The 20412-nt window shown below is 38.3% G+C and overlaps 3 protein-coding genes across 3 annotated transcripts; 2 read left to right on the forward strand and 1 right to left on the reverse strand.

Moving 5' to 3' along the window:
- Nucleotides 1-830: 830 nt before the first annotated feature.
- On the reverse strand, nt 831-1478 carry LOC138875838 (spindle pole body component 110-like). The gene has a single exon (XM_070154711.1). It carries the CDS (start codon nt 1476-1478, stop codon nt 831-833), a length of 648 nt encoding a protein of 215 aa, XP_070010812.1.
- A 3790-nt stretch (nt 1479-5268) lies between these two features.
- Nucleotides 5269-8005, forward strand: LOC104214362 (BURP domain protein RD22). The gene is made up of 4 exons (XM_009764018.2): nt 5269-5495; nt 5598-5718; nt 6330-6908; nt 7432-8005. Exons 1-4 carry the CDS (start codon nt 5457-5459, stop codon nt 7857-7859), a joined length of 1167 nt encoding a protein of 388 aa, XP_009762320.1. The 5' UTR covers nt 5269-5456; the 3' UTR covers nt 7860-8005.
- Nucleotides 8006-8927: 922 nt separating this feature from the next.
- On the forward strand, nt 8928-9617 carry LOC104214363 (uncharacterized). Its single transcript, XM_009764019.1, has one exon. It carries the CDS (start codon nt 8928-8930, stop codon nt 9615-9617), a length of 690 nt encoding a protein of 229 aa, XP_009762321.1.
- Nucleotides 9618-20412: the final 10795 nt, after the last annotated feature.

Consider the following 20412-nt stretch of genomic DNA (forward strand, 5'->3'; position numbering starts at 1 on the left):
CTGACCTCGTTTGAACCACAATGGGATTCTACTTCGATGACAGTTCGAAGCAATATCTCAATGGCCAAGGCCATCGAAGACAATGTAAGTTCGACCTCATTCGAACCACAATGGGATTCTACTTCGATGACAGTTCAAAGCAACATCCCAACAGCCAAGGCCATCGACGACAATGTAAGTCCGGCCTCGTCTGAACCATGACAGAATTCTACTTCGACGACAATTTGAAGCAACATCCCAATGGCCAAGGCCATCAACGACAATGTAAGTCCAACCTCGTTCGAACCACGACGGAATTCTACTTCGACAATAGTTTGAAGCAACATCCCAATGGCGAAGGCCATCAACGACAATGTAAGTTTGACCTTGTTCGAACTAAGATGGGAGTCTACTTCGACGACAGGTCGAAGCAACACCCCACTAGCCAAGGCCATCGACGAAAACATAAGTTCGACCTCGTTCAAACTACAACGGGATCCCGCCTCGATGACAGTTCGAAGCAACATCCTAATAGCCTAGGGCGTCAACGATATCATGTGTGCGATAAATGCAAGAAAAAGAACAAGCCGACAAAAGTAAATTTTACATTACACCAAAACATCATTTACATTGGCCCCTACAAACAGGCTCAAGTACGACCCATGCAAAAATCCCTAAACAAAAGCAAATACAAACTAAGACTACATATAATCCCCAGCGGGGTAAGCGTCTTCGTACCACGAATCTGAAGTAAGGTGATTCCCATCATCAGAGTTGATATTATCCCCGTTAGGTGTAAAGGGGTCGTACCCGCATGACTCACGAGCTGTATGAGCTTCGGCATGCACGGCCTAAACCTCTGCCTTAGTAGCCCTTCCCTCAGTGTGAAAAGCCTTATAAGCATCAAGTCGAGCCTCCGCATGGACCCACAACTCGCATAAATGACGGGGCACAACTGGATCAGTTGAGGCGCGAGACATAGAAGGCTGAGAACGTTGACATGTATCCTCCGCCCACAGCAAGGCCATTTGTCCGTTTATTGCGGTTAGCTTCGGCTCCAGTTCTTTAACACGCCCTTCGAGCCCTGCCACCCGATGACCAGAGGCTTTCTTCTCCTCAGTCAACTCCGATCTAGAAATACGAAGGGCATCTTCCAAAGATACCGATTCAGAAATAGCTGCCGCCAGCTTATCAGCGCTAACGTTCAGCTCGCCCTTAAGCCCCTCAATCTCTGCTACCTTAGTACTCAACCCAGTAGTCAAGTCGACCACCTTCGCCTGTAAGTCGGCATTCTCAGCCGTTACCCCCCTGCTCAACTCGAGTTCATCCTCCTTCGCCTTAAGGGAGACCTCCAACTCACTGTTACGCGCAACAACCTTCATGAGCTCTTTATCCCTCTCCCTCAGCTCCTCAATCTTGCACTCCAACTGGTCCTCCCGATGCTTGAGCCCCTCACGGAAAACTTGAAACTCAGGGTCCTGATGATAAATGTTGGCCATCGCTCAGTGCTTAGCCTGATAGTGATGATATTTAGACGATATATTCTCATAAAGTCCGGTCCTTCTCCTCTCTCGACGCTCTCTCTCTACCTCCATGATGAGGGTCTGACAAAAAAGAAGGGAAGAGGTCAGAAACAAAGTATAAAAAGACAATTATTGCACTAACCCAACGACGAAAAGAGAAGGAAAGGCAGCTACCTGCAGGGCCATACCAGCAACCTTCTGAGATAACTCCACGTCGCTCATCTCCCTAAGCATCTCACTTTCAGGAGCGGCACATAAAGGAGCTAGGGCCGATGCCACTTGCTCACTGTTCAGCAGCAAGTTGTAGTTCCCCGAAACGACCACATAACGGTCGGTTCCGTCCATCCTAACCTCTACATGGGTATGGCGACCCATAAATTCATTAACATCCTCTAGGTCGATATCCAAAACTGAGTCACCACCCTCAACACGATTCCCCCCAACGTTGGACGATGCACCACCCTCAACAGAGCGCACTAAACCAACTCCTGGGCCAACGCACTCCACTTAGGGAGATCTCCCCGACAAAATGGCATCGGCCATGAACACAGGCACAGGGGCTACCATTAGCGTCCGTAGCCACGCCTTTCCCTAGCTTAAGCCTCCTCCTTGTCCTCGACAATGGCTTGTCCCCGTTAGAGGATTCATCCAAAGGATGTGAGGCCGGTACCAAAGAAACCTCTTCCCTCACGGCCACGACTCGAGACGGATCTACCAATTGGATAGGTTGAGGACGACCCTCTCGAACATACTCACTCAAGACAAACTGCGTATCTGCAGTGGTAACGGCTTGTCGAAAAGCGGGGACTGGCGCCCCCCACCTAGAAGCACCTCGACCTGTCATCACATAAGTTCGTACCATTAAGTAAGGTCACATGGCTAATGAAGTAGTAAGCAAGATGTTTACGTGAGGAAACTTTAGGGCCATACATTGAACGAAGTCGGGGCAAGTTCGAGTTCCTGCTGCATGAGGCAACAGGCGGGCTACCCAATCTCTGATACCCGTAATGGGGCGAGGTGGATGGCCCATAGCTGCAAAATGGCAAGCAAATAAGCTTTACAATAAATACAAAGGAGAGAGGAACATAACTAATGACGACACTTACGAGCTCCGTTCTACCACTCCGAAAATCTGGCAGAGCCAGAAACGACGTGCTCGATCTTGATAAAGAAGTACTTGTGCCAGAATTTACGGCTCCCTGGTCGTCCATTCCAACCACCAGCTCTTTCGTACCACAGAGCCTCAAATGCACCATGGTACCCCTGAGGAAGCTAGGCGTGAACAGGTGCAAAAGGTGGTGGACAGAAACTCTACACTCCGCCAACTCTGCATACTTAGTCAATAGCAGAAGCACCTTGAGCGTGTATGGCGAAAGTTGTGCTGGGCAAACTTGGTAAAATCTGCAGAATTCTTCCGCTAAGGGGAAGAGGGGAAGGGTATAGCCGATCATAAAAGGATACTCATAGAAAGCACAGTATCCAGGTCTATGGACGTCCACATAATTTCTCCCTGCTGGAATCATTTCTATATGAGCAGGAATACCATACTTTATACGAAAGGCATCAATATGGACCTGCTCCGTCTCAGAAAATATAGGGTTCGGGGTTGGAGGTGGATCTTTAAAAAAGTCACTCCGGGATGAGGGGTGCCTCGGTAGTAGCTCCTCCACTGTATGAGGGTTGTCACTCTCTTCTACCACCACATCTCCGCTGTCGGAAGGAGGCACCGTGGATGACGGGGTGGCTTCAGGAACCTCTTCGCGAAAATGACGAGACCTCGGCATAATATCGTTTAAAGGAGTATCAACACAAAAGGAGGAAGGAAGAAGAAGCTTTAGGTGAGGAACGAAAGAAGAACAGAAGGATATGAGAGCAAGAGAGAAAGAGTGAGAGAGGTCTTTAAGAGAGGAATGGCTAAAGTGTTTCAAAAAATCAAATCCCCTACCTATTTATAGGATTGGGAGGTACCAGAATCGAGGCGACAGGCTTCGAAACAGCGCAAGAATCGAAGCACCAAGTCGTCATTCCCCGCCTCAAAAACCTACATAATGATAACGCACGTAAGGCTGACATCACTTCCCGGAGAAGTGTACCACACGACATTTTGCTAAGCATGACGACCATCTCTCATTGGCTATGTCATAACACTCCCACTGGGCAAATTTCTCCAGGAGAATGCATGAAGTCCGCTTATCGACGATGCATCCAGTCGCGACCTCGACAAGTAGAGGGACTAACTGTATGGGTCCAAATTTGACCGACCACGACCTATAACGAGTACGACAAACGACTGGGTAACTCCGAATCGGCGTCCCAAGGAAGACGACCCCAAGGCGAAAAGAGAAACCGTACAACCCTTGTGGAAGTGTAAACCCATTAGGGAACATTAAGAATATTCCTTGTATTTTTTGTTTCTTACAATTGGGAAGGTTTCCTCTCTAGTATATAAGGGGGACAAAAGACCTTGTAAAAGGGGAACTGAAAAAACCTTATCATCTTGAATGAAAAGAAACTCTGCGATTCTCTTCCTTTTACCTATTATTATTCTAGAGATTATTATCTTCAGCTACGATTTACCCCTTCATCTTCGATTGATTTGTTCAAAAAGATCTTAACATCTTTTGAGTCAAACATTGTTAATTCTTAAAATTTCGAAGTTATCCCATGCACTGTCCATTGCTAGAATTGAGGGTGTGTTTGGTATGAAAGAAATTTCGAAAAATATTTTCTGAAAAAAACAATTTTAGAAGAATTTGTCTCATTATTCAACAATCTCTATAACTTGAAACTATTTCAACTGGACTATTGGAGAGAAACATAAGGGAAGAAAAGTCATTTTTCCTCTTTAATAAAAGAAATTTCAAAGAAAATAATTTTTGTGTTTGATTGCAAAAAGAAAAAAAAGACTTATTTTTGTGAAAATCATTATCCTTCGTTCTAAATGAATGGCGGAGTTACAAGTCTAAATACGAGGTCGACATAGTAGTTTTCGCTCACACCTTGTATTATTAAAAAACATTACTTAATATGTATAAATAATCTATCACGAACCCAGTAACTTATCCATTTTTAGATTTCAAAATTCATATACTCAAAAACCTAGCTGAATAGTATTTCCTCCGTTCCAGTTTATGTGAACCTATTTTCTTTTTTGTTCGTTCCTAAAAGAATGATCCATTTTTAAATTTGAAAACAATTTAGCTTAAGTTTTAAATTCTACCTTTAATGAAAAGCTTTTATAACCACACAAATACTTTAGACCCCTTTTTGACTTGTTTAGGACCACAAATTCCAAAAGTCTTCATTTTTTTCTTAAATTTCGTGTCCATTCAAACATGTTCACATAAATTGGAAAGAATGGAGTACAAACCTTCTACTACTCTTATTTTGGAAAAGGAGAAGAGAAGGAAAGTACGAAACTAGCATTATACTTGAATTACAACAACAACGATCCGGTATAATTGAACTAGGGGTACTTGATACTACCTTACCCACTAGTGGAATGGGTAATTCCAGTAGTGGGTTAGGTAGTATCAAGTACCCCTAGTTCAATTATACTAGAACTGTTGAGACAAAATGTACCTATGAATCGATGTCACAAACTGGGGTACCTAGTATCAAGTACCAGCCAACCTCCAAGCTCCCAACCTTCTGATAGGAATCCTCATATCACGTACCTACAATTTGCTAATTAAATTGCATTGAATGCTGTAAGGCGGAAAGCCAAAGACAGATGAAGTAATTTAATTGTTATAGGTGATGTGTTGCTTTTCTCATTCTTTTACTCTATTCTTAATTACTAAAATATTCTAATATTATTCACTTATAAATAGTGCTTCATTATTTATCCATTCTTTCCATCTCAACTTTGCTTTAACTTGTTAGTAGTCGAACTGTCCTTTTAAATTCATCAGAATTCTCTATCTTCTTTCTTTAATTTGCGTAAGTTCAACCATGGAGTTGAAGCTCCTTCACGTCCTCACTTACCTTTCGGTGAGTACAATGTTATTTTTGCTTGATTTATAGTACGTTAGTTATTCTAAAGAAGCTATATAATTAAGGTTTGATATTTATTTTTTTGGGTTAATATTTCAGTTGGCACTAGTGGCAAGTTATGCAGCTCTTCCTCCTGCATCGAGCGGTCAAACTTATTGGAATACTAAGCTGCCTAATACGCCCATCCCAAAGGCAATCAAAGATTCTCTGCAGCCAACTGGTTAGTCTATTAATACTTGGAGTTAGTTTTTATTTTTCGCAGCTCCATTTAGTGTTAAAAAAGTTTCTTAGTACAAATGCTTAAGTAGTTGAATTTCAATGGTTTAATATTTTCGCTTTCAGTAAGTAGTCTGCAAGTTAATATGATCATAGTATGAATTTAGATAAAATAAAATTGGATTAAATTACTTAGATGTTTCTTCTTTTAAAAAAATATATATGTGGTGTTTTTGAAATATGAGTATAACCTTTATACACTGTCCTGTTGCTTATCCATCTTTTCACGTCACCAACTTATTTTTGTTACAAAACCTGTAATTACATTTTCAATATTTATGCATCAAGAGATCTAAAACCTAATCTTAAGAAAATTAAAACCATAAACCAAATTTTGATATAAATCTTACATATACATAGGGTATTAGAAGTTTTATACCGTGTAAAGATCTTTTGAACTATCAATATATAGAGTTTAACATGTAGTAACAAGTTAGTTAGTAACCAATTTTCAAGTTATAAGTTGCTTATGATCAGAAAATGGGTAATAATAAACTCTAAACGTATTAATCACCATAAGACTGAAATTATTGGCAAAAAATATAAATTTCCCAGGATTGACGGAGGACAAAAGCACTTCAGTGGAAGTAGGCAAAGGCGGAGTAAACGTCAACACCGGCAAGGGGCACTCCGGCAGCGGCACTAACGTCAACGTTGGCCACAAAGGTGTCGGCGTAAGCACTGGCAAGGGTCACTCCGGCAGGGGAGCCAACGTCAACGTCGGCCACAAAGGCGTGGGCGTAAGCACCGGGGGCGGAACCCACGTTGGCGTCGGCAAAGGAGGAGTCGGCGTGACCACTCCCGGCCACCACGGAAGGCCGCCGGTGTACGTCGGTGTACGTCCCGGACCGTCACCTTTTGTTTACAATTACGCCGCCAAAGATGATCAACTTCACGACAACCCAAACGTCGCTCTTTTTTTCCTTGAGAAAGACTTGCACCAAGGTAGTAACATGAACTTGCAGTTTGTGAAAACTACAAATAATGCCGCCACTTTCTTGCCTCGCCAAGTAGCAAATTCTATTCCCTTTTCGTCAAACAAGATGCCAGAAATTCTTAGCCAGTTTTCAGTTAAGCCCGACTCTGAAGAAGCTCAGATCTTGAAGCAAACTGTCCAAGAATGTGAAGAGCCAGGTATTGTTAATTAGATGGATATTACTGATTGTGTAAGTGTATTATACTATTTGGGAAATCTACAAAGTTGTTCTTTCATCATGTTTTCTTAAATATTTTGAATTATGACTTAATAATGAGTAGTACTTTTTATTAGTTTCTGAAATTATAATTTTTTTTAAAAAAAATGGAAGAATCTATATTCAAATTAAATACTTTGACCTTCCTACTCCCAACTATGTCAACCTTTTTTAAATGGAGGGAGTATGTATGAAGTAGGAATTGTCCCACGTTAGAAGTTGAAAATGAGTTCGAAGGCTTTATATACTACTACTACAGACTTGATATTTTCAGGTTTATTTAAAACTTGAAATTAAATACAAAATGTAAATTTAAGTTGTTACATTTATACGAACAAGTATATTTACAAAATAAGATAGGCTGCTTTGAATAGCTCCATCTTTCAATTCTATATACAAATATGTCACTTGTTTGAAAAATGGCTAAGCAATTCTTATAAGGACATTTTATTTTCGAACTACAGGTATTAAAGGAGAAGAGAAGTACTGTGCTACTTCATTAGAATCCATGGTTGATTTCAGCACATCAAAGTTAGGAAACAAAGTACAACCAGTATCAACAGAGACAGAGAAGGAAACACAAATGCAGAAATACACAATTCTAGGAGCCAAGAAAATGGGAAATGGGAAATCTGATGCTGTAGTTTGCCACAAGCAGAATTATGCATATGCAGTTTTCTACTGTCATAAAACAGAAACAACGGAGTCATACATGGTTTCTTTGGTTGGTGCTGATGGAACAAAGGCTAAAGCAGTAGCTGTTTGCCATAAGGATACTTCAGCTTGGAATCCAAAACATTTGGCTTTTAAAGTTCTTAAGGTTACACCTGGATCTGTTCCTGTTTGCCATTTCCTTCCTGAGGATCACATTGTTTGGGTTCCTAAGAACTAGCTTTATACATAGATGATGTTAGTTTTATTATCTTTTTATTTGTGTTGTTTTTATGTAATAATTCAGAGTATGTTGTGCTTATTATTACAGTTTTATCTTGTAATACTTCAGTATACGAATAAATAATTTCAGCATATATTTTTATATTTCCACACTTACAAGTTCTGCTTTAATTTTTTTTGTTTTTGGGAGGAATCGGGCAATTGAATGCTAGAGGGCTTATAAAATCATGTCATTAAAGGCTAATTTTTTTTTTCTTTCTAAATTAGTGACATTGAAACTCAGAACTCAAATTTTTTTACTATCTTGATCTATAGGAATTGTCTCATCCACCCAAAAAAAAATAAAAGAGAGAGAGAATTAATTGTCTCATATTTTAACAACTTAAACAGTTGGGGACAAATTGTTTTTCTTTGTTTCATACCTCCATAACGCTTGCATAATTTGAAACATTATTTGATTAATGGTCTATTTGTAAACCATTGGCATTCACATCAACACCAGCTCCAAAATCTGGACGCAAGGTGCATAAGTATAGTATAGGTACAACCGACCGCATCTACTCAATAAGTATCCTAATAGAAATGGTAGTGTAATAGCATAATAGGAGATATAGTAGCTCATGCTGGTGGACCAATTCCTTAATGGTGCTTTAATAAGCCTATTAGGAAAAGCATGATGTGAGTGCTAACAACTAAATTAAAAGCCTTTTAATTTTCTTTATGATAAAGATACTTTTTGTCATTGTAAATGTGGACCGAGCTTAATAATGGAGGTGAGAAATTTCAAAGACTTCATAATGGATGCTGGACTAGATGAACTCAGCACTATGGGTAGAAAGTTCACCTAGACAAACAACCATGTTCATAGTAGAATTGATATAATTCTAGTAAGTACAGAGTGGATTCAAAAATGGCCTGCCATGGAGGGGATTATAATGAACCCTGGGTTTTCTGATCACTGCCCTTTGAGCATAATCTTTGATGACACTAATCAAGCAGGAAGGTGATCTTTCAAGTTTATAAACTATTTGGCAAATCATAATAACTTTGATACCACAGTTAAGCAATGTTGGACAAAGAGGCAAAGAGGCAAAAAGGAAATGCAATTTTAAAGGTATGGAATAAGCTCAAAATGCTAAAGGGAGATCTGAAGCAGCTAAATAGTCAAGAATTTAGCAACATTGAGCACAAGATTCAAGCAGCAAAAACTAAACTGGAAGGTATACAGGCTCAAATGCTAGGCTCAGGAACTGGCAATGAGACAATAGCACAAGAAAAGGCTGCAAAACTTGAATTGGCTAAATGGCTAGAGGTGGAGGAGAGTGTATTGAAGCAGAAATCAAGAATCAAATGGATCAAATTAGGGGATTCAAACACATCATACTTCCATACATGTGTGAAGAATAGGCAAGCAACAAATCATTTTGGCAGACTAGTCAACAATACAGGGCAAATACTCCAGAGTACAAATGAAGTGGAAGAGGAATTACTGAACTTCTACATGAAGTTACTTGGCACATCAGCTTCACAATTACCAGCGGTCGACACAGAAATCATGCAGAAAGGTTGTATGTTGAGTAGGCAACAACAACTACGGCTAATCAAGTCAGTCACAAGAGAGGAAGTAAAGAAATCAATACTGGACATTCATGATAGCAAAGCACTGGGATGTGATGGATTTAATTCATTTTTCTTTAAGAAGACATGGCATATTCTGGGTGATGAGGTTATTGAAGCAGTGATGGAGTTCTTTTAAAAGTGCAGAAATATGTAAAGCAATCAATTGCACCACCATTATCCCGATTACTAAAGTAAAGAACCCAACTAGCATAAAGGAGTTTAGGCCTATATCTTGTTGCACTGTGCTATATAAGATAATATCAAATATTCTAACAACAAGATTGCAGGGAGCTATGCCAGACCTAATTGGCAACTGCCAAATAGCTTTTGTGCCAGGAAGAATGATCACAGATAACATCATTATGAGTCATGAATTGGTTAAAGGCTACGGGAGGAAGAACATATCACCAAGGTGTATGCTTAAAATCGATATGCAAAAAGTTTATGATTCTGTGGAATGGGTATATATTGAGCAGGTGATAAAATTTCTAGGATACCCTAAAAAATTTGTGAAGTGGATAATGGTATGTATTAGCACAGTTGCTTATTCTGTTATAATCAATGGCAAGCCAACCAAGCCATTTGACGCAAGAAAAGGACTTAGACAGGGGGGGCCTTTATCACCCCTGCTATTTGTGATGGCCATGGAGTATCTTTGCAGATTACTGAAGCCACTGAAGGAGAACAAGGAGTTCAAATTTCACCCAAAATGTGCTAAAGTCAACATAGTACAATTGGGATTTGCTGATGACTTACTACTATTCTGTAAAGGAGACATACAATCAGTCAAGATCCTGCACAAACAGTTTCAAACTTTCTCTGCAGCATCAGAGCTAATTGCAAATCCATATAAAAGTTACATCCACTTTGGAGGAGTGGACAACATGACACATCAACATATTATGGACATGTTAGGATACACTAAAGGAGAACTACCTTTCAGGTATCTAGGAGTCTCTTTGAGCACAAAAAGGTTGATAGCTATGCAATGTGAACCCCTAATTGATAGAATGCTGAGCAGGATGTTGGACAACAAAGTTTTTGTTATATGCAGGTAGAGCAATGCTAATCAAGAGTGTACTAGTGGCAATTCAGACATTCTGTACTTAAATATTTATTATGTCAAAAAAAATCATACAGTTCATAGAAACAATATGGAGGAGATTCTTATGGTCGGGGAGTGTTGAACCTACCAAGAAAGCATTGATTGCCTGGGATAAATTGTGTGCTCCAAAGGTAGTACGAGGCTTAAACTTCATCAATATGAAATTGTGGAACAAAATAGCTATATGCAAGCTCTTATGGAATATTGCACAACGAAGGAAAAGTTATGGGTCCAGTGGATGCATGCTTGCTACATAAAGGGGATACTATATAGAACACAGAACCAAAGAGTGCATTGTGGGTTATACAAAAAAAATTCAAGGCAAAAAGACATTTTGAGGATGTTGGATATAAAGAAGAGGAGGTGACCAAGATAGAGAAGTTCTCTGTGAAGCACATGTACAAAGCAGTGCAAGAGGAATTTCAGAAGGTGTCATAGAGGAAATTAGTTTTCAATAACCATGGGCTTCCAAAATGGATATTCATACTAAGGTTGGCAATACAAGATAGGTTAGCTACAAAAGAAAGGCTAGCAAGATGGGGGATCATAGAAGACAAAACATGCTCACTTTGTCAAAGAGAAAATGAAATTATACAACATTTGTTCTTTGAGTGTGAAATGCCAGCAACTATATGACAGAATCTTTTATACTGGCAAGGCATTAAGAGAACAAAGAAAGATTGGCAGAAAGAACTAAAATAGATAGAAAGGGTGGCTAAAGGGAAAAGTGCAGGAGCAACACTATGCAAAATGGTACTAGCAGTAGCAGTTCATCACATTTGGCAAGCAAGGAATAATGTCATCTTTCAGAAGAAGAAGAGTACTACAAATGCTATTATTAGATTGATCATTCAAGAAATACATATTAGAGCCAAGATGTTTTCGAGGTTAGATAGATGCTTGAATGTCCTGAATTGGTACCCACATAAAGTCTAGGTTGAAATGGCAGTAGGAGAGGAATGTAGTAAGGATAGATATGTCCTAGCTGGGGCTTCATGTCCAGCAGGAGCTTTGATAAAAAGTCTTAAATTTTGATAGAGTGTAAATACTTATACTTGGTAAATAAAATATTTAATTACCAAAAAAAAATGTAGGCCACATTTTTCACTAATTAAGCAAACAACATAACAAATAATATAGTTAGGGGTCGTTTGGTGCTGGTTAGAGTTATGCTAAGTATAATTTCTTTCATATGTTCCCCAGCGAGTTTTCCTCCATACTTTTTATTCACTAATCGCAGATAAATTTGAACTAAACTACATTTATTTATGGTTGTTGATTTCTCTCTTTGGTGCTAATCTATAAATGGATTGACATCCACAGTATTCACTATGTCCTGTGTCTCAATCAAAGCTAGGAGGCAGTATATAAAGCTAGTTATTGTTGCGGAAGCCAAATGTATATAGTGTGAATAAGTCACAACTACTATACCAAAAATTATGACAGCCACCAAATAATAAATAAGACAATAAAGCAACAATAAAGGGAACACCAGAATTTACGAGGTTCGGCTAATTTTGCCTACTCCTCGGACACAACCAATATTTTATTTCACTCCAAAAATACAAGTGAAATAATACTAAAGAGAGAAGATACAAATGCCTTAAACAGATGAGAAGGCAAATGAGAGGTGTGTTTAAATCCTAAACATTAGGCTTTCTTTTATAGGGGGAAAATCCCCCCAAAATTCAAGAGCCCACCGATGTGGGACAAATTTGCCAAACTTCAACAAATCTCCACCTTGGCAAAATTCCACATCTTCAATTTTCTCTCAATAACAAATTTTGATTGTGTCTTCATCTTTAATCTTCAGTTTTCAACAATGTTGATCAAATCCAAACAATGTTGAAACTTGACCGCAGTCACCACCTTTGTCAGCATATCAGCAGGATTCTCCGTAGTATGAATTTTCTTCACTGTGACTCCACCTTCTTCTATGATTTCTCGTACGAAATGATACCGAACATCAATGTGCTTCGTCCTTGCATGATACACTTGGTTCTTCGCTAATTGAATAGCACTTTGACTATCACAAAAAATTGTGATACCTTTTTGTTCAACACCAAGCTCCTTTAGCAATCCTTGAAGCCAAATTGCCTCTTTCACAGCCTCTGTAATAGCCATGTACTCTGCCTCTGTTGTAGACAAAGCAACTGTTGACTGCAAAGTAGACTTCCAACTAACTGGTGCCTTTGCAAAAGTAAACACATAACCAGTAGTTGATCTTCGTTTGTCCAGATCACCCGCAAAATCTGAGTCACAATATCCAACTACAGACTGATTGTCTTCCTGCTCAAAAACTAACCCGACATCTACAGTATTATGAATATACCGTAGAATCCACTTCACAGCTTGCCAATGCTCCTTCCCTGGATTGTGCATATATCTGCTAATAACTCCAACAGCTTGTGAAATGTCAGGCCTTGTGCAAACCATTGCATACATCAAGCTACCAACAGCATTTGCGTATGGTACCTTTGACATATACTTTCGTTCAGCTTCATCCATTGGCGACATAGTAGTACTTAGCTTAAAATGGGAAGCAAGTGGAGTACTAACTGGCTTAGTCTTGTCATCTATGCCAAAACGTTGAAGTACTCTCTTCAAATATTCCTTTTGAGATAAACAGAGTTTCTTTGAACGTCTATCTCTAATTATCTCCATGCCAAGAATTTTCTTTGCCTCACCCAAATCCTTCATCTCGAACTCCTTCTTCAGTTGAATCTTCAACTTATCAATTTCTTCCAAATTCTTGGAAGCTATCAACATATCATCAACATATAGGAGAAGATATACAAAGGAACCATCTTTAAGCTTGTGCAAATACACACAATGATCGTATTTGCTTCTCTTGTACCCTTGCCGCAACATAAACTCGTCAAATCGCTTGTACCATTGTCTAGAAGATTGTTTCAATCCGTACAACGATTTTTCAAGTTTGCACACCATATTTTCTTTTCCAGCAACTTTGAATCCTTCTGGCTGAGTCATGTAGATTTCCTCCTCCAAGTTTCCATGTAAAAACGCAGTTTTTACATCCATCTGAACTAGTTCCAAATCCAATTGTGCTACCAAAGCCAACATAATTCTAATGGAGGAATGTTTTACAACTGGAGAAAACACTTCATTGTAATCAATTCCCTCCTTTTGAGCATATCCTTTGGCCACCAATCTTGCTTTGTAGCAAACATCTAATTGGTTAGGAAATCCTTCTTTCTTTGCAAATACCTATTTGCACCCAATTGCTTTCTTTCCCTTCGGGAGATTGGCCAATCTCCATGTATGATTCTGATGAAGGGACTGTATTTAATCATTCATGGCAATCCTCCACTTATCTTCTTCTGAACTTTGGACAGCGTCTTTATAAGTAGTAGGAACATCATCAGCTACAATTGAGGTTGCACAAGCAACCGTCTCTATGAGACGAACAAGTTTCGTTATTGTTCCTTTTGGCCTGCTGGTTGCTATTGATTCAAGTTGTTGTTGAGGTTCCTGAGTTGGAATCTCCTCTACTGGCTCTCCTTCCAGAGGGTAATCTTCATTTGTTTCCTCCTCTGCTTCTTGTGTAGGAAAAATAAATTTTCCCTCAAACTCCACCTGCTTAGAAGCACCTTTATTTTGTTTGGTATCTTCTGTTACCTTATTTACCATAGCAGATTCATCAAAGGTAACATCCCTGCTGAATATTACTTTCTTTGTCATAGGACACCATAAGCGATATCCTTTGACTCCAGAAGTAATTCCCATAAAAATAGCCTTCTTTGCCCTTGGATCCAATTTTGACTCCGTCACATGATAATATGCAGTTGAGCCAAACACGTGCAAAGAGTTATAATCTACAGCAGGTTTTCCATACCATTTTTCAAATGGTGTCTTGCCATCAATAGCAGCAGATGGTAGACGATTAATGAGGTGGCATGCATATGTAATTGCCTCAGCCCAAAATTCTTTGCCCAAGCCAGCATTGGACAACATACACCGTACCTTCTCCAGCAAGGTCCGGTTCATACGTTCTGCCACTCCATTCTGTTGTGGTGTATGTCTAACAGTGAAGTGTCGGACGATGCCATCATTTTCACAGACCTTATTGAAATGATCATTTTTGTATTCACCTCCATTGTCTGTGCGAATACACTTGATCCTCTTGCCTGTTTGATTCTCCACCATCGTCTTCCATTTGAGAAAAATTCCCAACACTTCATCTTTGCTCTTCATTGTATACACCCATACTCTTCGGGAAAAATCATCAACAAAGGTTACAAAATAGTGCTTCCCACCCAATGAAGGTGTTTTGGAAGGACCCCAAACATCAGAGTGTACATAATCCAAAATGCCTTTAGTATTATGGATCGCTGTACCAAATTTAACCCTTGTCTGTTTCCCTTTGACACAATGCTCACAAAACTCCAAGTTGCAAGCCTTTACTCCTTTTAACAATCCTTGATCTGATAGAGTTTTCAAGGATTTTCCTCCAGCATGTCCCAAGCGCATGTGCCATAGCTTGGTTGCTTCTGCCTCTTTGTCGTCACTGGATGTCACTGTCGCTGTCCCAATAACTGTACTGCCACGATAGCGGTACATATTATTATTCTTCCGATTAGCCTTCATTACCACTAGTGCACCAGAGCATACTCTCATCACTCCATTTTCTGCAATGATTTTGAACCCTTTTGATTCTAGGGCTCCCACAGAGATGAGATTCTTCTTCAAATCCGGTACATATCGAACATCTATCAATGTTCTGATCATTCCATCATGGTTCCTTAATCGTATTGAACCAATGCCATATGAGGTAAGAGGGCTGTTATCCGCTGTGTGGACGACTCCATATTCTCCTTCTTGAAATTCCACGAACCAGTCCCTGTTGGGACACATATGATAGCTACAAGCCGAGTCCATCAACCATATGTCTGATGATGTTGATGACTCTGTTGTAACTAATGAGAAGTCTGAATCATCACAATCAGCTACATTTGAATCCATAATAGCCTTTCCATTGTTATGTTTGGCCTTATTCTTCAACTTCGGACAGTCTTTCTTCCAGTGCCCTTTTTCTCGACAAAAGGCACATTCATCTTTGCTGGGTCTGGATCTTGACTTGGATCTTCCCTTCTTTGTCCTCGTTTGATTTTGAGGACGACCCCTCACAAATAGTGCTTCTCCTTCTTCGCCCTTCTGTTTTTCTCGCTTTCTTTGTTCATAGCTGTACAAAGCCGAACAAACTTCTCTGAGAGAAATTTCGTCATTTCCATGGAGTAGAGTAGTTTCAAGGTGCTCGTACTCATCAGGAAGTGACGCCAACAACATTAAGGCCAAGTCACCATCATCATAAGTTGTATCCATATTTTGCAAATCTGTGACCAACTTATTGAAACTGGTGATATGTTCATTCATCGTGGTACCAGGAACATAGGTGAAGTGAAACAGTCTCTTCTTCATGTACAATTTATTTTGACTGTTTTTCTTCAAAAATTTATCCTCCAGTGCTTTCCATAATTTACTTGCAGAAGTTTCCTTTGTGTATGGATATTTCTGCTCTCTAGCAAGGTAGGATCGAATGGTACCGCAAGCAACACGGTTGAGAATCTTCCAATCTTCTTCTCCAATAACATCTGGTTTCTTTTCTTCAATGGCCAGATCTAGCCCTTGTTGAAAAAGGACATCTAGAACCTCGCCTTGCCACATCCCAAAATGTCCGGACCCGTCAAATATTTCGACCGCAAATTTCGCATTTGACACAATTCTTGTCATAAGCGAAGATGCCAATGATGACGTATTGTTGACACTTGATGTAGATTCTTCTTGTTTATTGTCTCTCATCTTTGACACAAATATTATTTAATAGCTGACGACACAAATCAAGATTATTTCCTTTCTGGTGTGGAAGATCAGACTAAGCTGCAACCACAGAGCATACTCAGACAGAACCTTGACTCAGTTACCAAGATAAATCTTTTCTGATGTGGAAGATCAGACTATGCTGCAACCACAGAGCATACTTAGACAGTACCTTGGCTCTGATACCAATTGTTGCGGAAGCCAAATGTATATAGTGTGAATAAGTCACAACTACTATACCAAAAATTATGACAGCCACCAAATAATAAATAAGACAATAAAACAACAATAAAGGGAACACCAGAATTTACGAGGTTCGGCTAATTTTGCCTACTCCTCGGACACAACCAATATTTTATTTCACTCCAAAAATACAAGTGAAATAATACTAAAGAGAGAAGATACAAATGCCTTAAACAAATGAGAAGGCAAATGAGAGGTGTGTTTAAATCCTAAACATTAGGCTTCTTTTATAGGGGGAAAATCCCCCCAAAATTCAAGAGCCCACCGATGTGGGACAAATTTGCCAAACTTCAACAGTTATTAAGGCTCTTAAAAATTAACTGCTTAGCTATAATACCATGTCTGCTACATTGCAGCATAATTATATTATAATCTATTTTCCCCTTGTAGGAAAAAAGTAAAAATTGAAAATCAGTTGGCCAAAATAGAAATCCTTCAAATGTAACCAGTCTGGGACTCTGGAAACGCATGTTGATACTTGAGACCACTAACTCAAATTCTCATTCCAAAGAATAAGCAAAATGAGAAAATTTGGGTTCTTGCTTTTGGTAGCTAAAAAGCAGGGGCATAGCTGCTTTTGGTGAAGGAGTTTCAATTAAATATCCAATTGCTAAAAAATTTACACTATGCAAAAAGATTAAAAAAAAAATTTATACTATGAATAATATAGATAGAATTGGTGCATTTTTTATTCATAAGTCGCACAAAAAGATTTCAAGTGAATGCATTAAACTATGGCGGCTGATTTTTCTATTATTCAAGCTCTCAAAAAGGGGTTGACATGTGCATTTTGTAGGTTTTGTCTCAATCAAATTTAGGAGGTACCCTATTAAGCTCATTATTAAGGCTCTTTAGTTATATTTAAAAAAAAAGATATAGGCGCATTGTCTCTAGAATTTTGTTTCTTTAGTAGTTGGCGTTAGAGTGACACAAAAATCTCCATTATAAACCATGTCATTGGCATTGGCATTGGCATTGGCATTGATTGGACATTGACTACATTCGCAAAGGGGTTGGACAGAGGGGAAAGGCAAAAAAGAAAGAAATCGAAAGAAGAAAGGGAATTGGACTTGTTCTGGAAAAAGATTATAATAGGCATAGCCCATTTACCGACTATCAGGCTAGATTTTAGAAAGTATTTAAACGTCGGGAAAATATCGGGGTATTTGCATCTATATTCAGTTTTTGGGACATCTTTTAATTTATACCCGCTTTGCAAAAAAAATTGCAAACGTACCCACTTTTTGTGTAACTCAAACATACGGGCCTGAAGTAGCAAAGGCAATCACGCAAACTTTAGTTCATAGTGCAATGACAAACCTCAGTTCAATAAAACTACAGCATGTTTTGGCTGAAGTTTTTGTTCAGTCCGTAATATCTGAAGTTCGAACAACACAAAGCAATATGTCAAGGTTAACTTCAGTCCAAAATGTCTGAAGTTCGAACTGCATAAGCAATATGTCGAGGTTAACTTCAGTCCGAAATGTCTGAAGTTCGATCTGCACAAAGCAATATGTCAAGGTTAACTTCTGTCCGAAATATCTGAAGTTTGAACTGCACAAGTATTATGCCTAGGTTAACTTCAGACATACAGGTCTGAAGTTGTTAAAACTTCAATTATATGCAAGCCTAATGTCATATCCGTATGTCTGAAGTTGTTGAAACTTTAGACCGCAAGCTCTAAAGTTTGCACTGCGACGAGCACACTTCAGACGCGATGGACTGAAACTTGCTAGCTGCTGAACTTCAGACCCATAGCAGTTGTCTTTCGATCTCCATGGTGATGCATCTAAATCCTTTTTTTTCGCTGCTAAATTTCCATAAATGATAATCGTAGATATTAGATTAACCAGATTTTGGATTAGCTTCTCTGTCTCACAATCACAGCATGTGGGACTAATTCTTTTTCATGAAAAAAGAAGCCTAACTCTTTTCTAAGATGGATCGTGCAAAATATTGAGACTTCTATTACAGCAGCTCTGTCGAAGAAGAAGAGGGAGAAGAAGAAAACGAAGGAGGAGAGGAGGAGGAGAAAGAGGCCTGGAGTTATTTAGAAAGTGGGTACAAGTTAAACTTTTTTAAAAAGTGGGTATAGGTTAAATGGGCGCCCCGTGCAATTTTTACGAAAATACCAGCTATGTCCATTTATAAGTAGCTTATTATAAAAATTGGCCAATTCCTAAAATATTACCAATACTGACCAATTAGCTATTTGTAGCCAAAACAATGTCAAATTTTTGCTTTCTTTTGAGTAGGTGTTATTAGAATAGATTTGGTACATCTTAAGGAGCTTGAATCTCAGTTTTGGGATGATTTGGTGGAGTTTTGAGGTGGTTTGAATTGAAAATTTGAAGTAGAAGATGAACATGAAAAAAATTATATGTGATCCCACTGTGCACACACATGTATATCCATGTATACCTACGTATAAGATACATGTGTGATCAGAAGAATTTTTTGTACTCAATTTTAACTATGAATTTTGATACTAAATCTGTCCAAATCACCTCCAATCTTTCTTAAATTTTATATATTGACTCATCTATATGTTTTCAATGAATCTCAACCATACCCATTGAAAAAAAAATATTTTTTGCTTAGATTTTTGGAAACTTGTATATATATATATGAAATTTTATCACCTTAGTTGCTACCTCATCCATGAAATTTTTTTTCCGTCTTGCATCTAATGTTGTTAATCACGCTTAGAAATATGGAAGGAGATATATATATATATATATATGAAATTTTATCACCTTAGTTGCTACCTCATCCATGAAAAAAAATTTCCGTCTTGCATCTAATGTTGTTAATCACGCTTAGAAATATGGAAGGAGATATTTATGTGTGATTCTTGGAAAGAAAGAACCTTATTTATTTGTATTTTTAATTTTTAGATGTGTTTGGATAAGTCTATGATTAATGGCTAGAGGTAGTTAAGTTGGGACTTTTTTGGGGTATTTCTGTAAGATTCCCTTAAACGTTTTATATTGGCATCTTTACACAAATAGTCGGTCAGATTTGCTATTACTTTTTCTAGTCGGGGTACATAGCTTATAAATTAATTATGCATGACTTTACATATATTATACACGAATTATACTATATATTTGTCAGCTATTTTTAGTAGGATTGGGCATATATCGGGTGTAACCGATAGCCCGAACCGATAAAATGCTATTGAATTATCGATATCGGGTTATTGGATAAATAGATCAATAATGGTTAGATATTATTTGACTATTGGGTTATTAGTTCGGGTCTCGGTTTGCCCAATTTTATTAACGGTTTAACTGATACCCAATAAGATCTGACAAAATTATATTTTACCCACTAAGTATATAAGCCACCTTATTGCTTCATTATCTCATTCTTTCAATTCTCTCAGCAGTTACTCTTCATCTTCAAACTTTAATCCTTATAGTAAGTTTTTAAACTTTTCTGAATTTCTCATCTTAATTCTTCAGTTAAGATTTTTAGTTTTAAACTTTAAAAAATTAATGTTCAGCTTTTTAGTTTTTTTATTTATTTCTTTTGTTGGACCGATTCTTTAGTATTTATAAGATTAGGATTTTATTATTTTTCTATGAGTTATTCCCACCCGCAATGAGATAGTTAGTAATATTAGATTGTTGAATGTCTTATTCCTTACTCCTACTAACTTACAACTTTGAAAATTGAGATCATTCATTGGGATTTTCAAATGCAAAGAAAGTTTTCTTTTCTAAAGTTGAAATTCAGTCCC

The sequence above is a fragment of the Nicotiana sylvestris genome, chromosome 8 (assembly GCF_000393655.2).
Source record: "Nicotiana sylvestris chromosome 8, ASM39365v2, whole genome shotgun sequence".
NCBI lineage: Eukaryota > Viridiplantae > Streptophyta > Magnoliopsida > Solanales > Solanaceae > Nicotiana > Nicotiana sylvestris.